This window comes from Arachis ipaensis, chromosome B09 (assembly GCF_000816755.2).
Source record: "Arachis ipaensis cultivar K30076 chromosome B09, Araip1.1, whole genome shotgun sequence".
Taxonomy (NCBI): domain Eukaryota; kingdom Viridiplantae; phylum Streptophyta; class Magnoliopsida; order Fabales; family Fabaceae; genus Arachis; species Arachis ipaensis.
In genome coordinates, this window is record NC_029793.2 from 5,807,884 (window position 1) to 5,810,112 (window position 2,229).

Sequence of the window (2,229 nt, forward strand, 5' to 3'; positions counted from 1 at the left end):
ATATATATTACCTATAATACCTATAATAAATAACATTTTAAGATGAAGTTATACTAATTGTAATATTAAAAGTCTATGGCAGAAAGAAAATAAAGTTTTAAATATTAGAATATCTTACCAATAGTATCTTGCATGCTTAAGGCAGGAGGATGAGTATAGTTTTTTTACATTTTCAATACATCAAAATTAAACTCTCTGCATATATATATTACCTATAATAAATAACATTTTAAGATGAAGTTATACTAATTGTAATATTAAAAGTCTATGGCAGAAAGAAAATAAAGTTTTAAATATTAGAATATCTTACCAATAGTATCTTGCATGCTTAAGGCAGGAGGGGTAGATGCATGAGTATAGTGATTGCTTCTAGTTGAAGGCACCAGAAAAGGAATATAAGGTTGATAATCATAACAAGCATAGTAACCAACTAGGTGAGACGTACACATAGGGTTTTTCTTAATCCCTTGAAAGGCATTAGAATGGTAACCCAACAAATCAGTATGATAATTAGGACGAGGACGAGGAGGTCGTGGACCAGGACGCCGCCGAGGAGGTGGACCAGGATGCCGCCGAGGAGGCGGCCAATCGGGAGGTGATGGAGGGGGGGCCGGCGGAGGTGAACCCGGAGACGGCAGAGGAATTGGTTCTAATCCTATTGAATATACCATGAATCCGCTTTGGTGATAAATGAGATAATAGCTAACTAAATGAGTAGGATGAAAAATTAACAACTAAAAATTAAAATTAAAGTTAAATTTAATGTCAAAGTAATAAGAAGGCTTCAAAAATAGAAATTTCTTTTTTTTTTTTCAAAAGAAAGAGAAATATTTGATAAAAAAAATAATAAAAAATAGTTTAAATTTATCTTATTTAATATTTTTTAATTATTATTAAAATTAATAAATATTATCGAAAAAAAATTGCAGACAATTGTTGCTTAAAAAGAAATGAATGGATATGTTTGGGTAAGATGCAAAGTTAAAATAATTTCAATTATCAATTAGAAATATAATTTATTTTTTCTATTATTGATTACGATAAATTTAATTCTAGGATTTACATATTAAGTAAAGGCAATTTTAATGTATAATGTCTTTTTATTGGTCTTTGTATTATGTAAAAAAACTAAAAATACAAGAATACTGTTAAGTGAATAAGTCATTTTTTTATTAAATCAAATTTAAAATAAAATATCTTAAAAAGAACTTGATTAAAAAAAATGTTCGTCCAATATTTCTAAAAATATATCTTATTTTATCCATTTTTAATGCAACATTTTTAGTATCGTATCAGCTAGTCTAATGGCTAGTCATAGTAGTATTAATTTAATCAATTTAAACTTCAAAAAACAATTTGATTATTAGGTGAAAACCTCATGGACCAAATTAATTGGTATTATATCTATATATATTATTCATAATTCTGAGAAATAATGAAGATTTTTTTTAATGATGCATATATATATATACATTATTCTTTTAAATATATAAAGGATATAACAAGATATAGTATTAACATGGAATTCTCTAAAACTAAAGTTTAAGATACAATTACTTTTAATTTAAGGGTAATTATTTTTTACATAAAATAGATGGAAAAAGTTTATTCAATATATAGTACAACTATTTTGTTTGAGTGCAAAATTGAAATGAAAAGAAAAGATCATACTTACCCTCAGATATTTTTCGTGTCAAGACATGAGAGAATAAGTGAAAAATAAAAAGAAGAATAAAGGGAAGGTAGAGCTTTGGGTTAATCATGTTGTAACTCGCTGGCTTGAATGGAATGTAGTGATTCATCAATACCTTCTTATAATGTTCGGAATCCATCATAACATTTCATCAATACCTTCTCTCGCAAGCAAATGATTATATTACGAAGGTTTAGTCAATTATCTAGCCAATATAGAAAGCCAAGAGTCAAGTAGTATATCAAGAAAGAAATATATTAAAAGGGTAAACTTATGATACACAAATACTGATATATATATATATAAGACGAGACACGATACAATATGCACTACAATAGAAGTGGGAGTTAGCAGCGATAAATTTGGGACAATTTAAAAAAATGCCGCTATTTGATAATTTTGGGGCAGTTACTGTAGCGGTTTAATTTCTCATCCACCATATTGTTCGATTTATGGCAGATTGAAATAAATCGCTGAAATTACCATCTATTCTATTCTATTATCTATTATATATTTATATTAGATAAAGAGAAAAA

General features: G+C 27.2%; 1 protein-coding gene across 3 annotated transcripts in view; it reads right to left on the minus strand.

Moving 5' to 3' along the window:
- Window positions 1–2,229, minus strand: part of LOC107619802 (protein enabled homolog) — a 53,795-nt gene that overhangs the window by 11,193 nt on the left and 40,373 nt on the right. Inside the window, exons 1-2 of one of the 3 annotated variants that reach the window (XM_021111214.1) lie at window positions 1,676–1,847; window positions 311–655 (exon numbers count right to left, since the gene is read on the minus strand). The exons of 1 other annotated variant lie outside the window; for it this stretch is intronic. In XM_021111214.1, coding sequence (XP_020966873.1) covers window positions 311–655; window positions 1,676–1,835 — 505 coding nt within the window. In that variant the 5' untranslated portion in view covers window positions 1,836–1,847. Of the gene's footprint in view, window positions 1–310; window positions 707–1,675; window positions 1,848–2,229 lie in introns of those variants that run through there. One more of the 3 variants, XM_021111213.1, reaches the window with a different exon arrangement.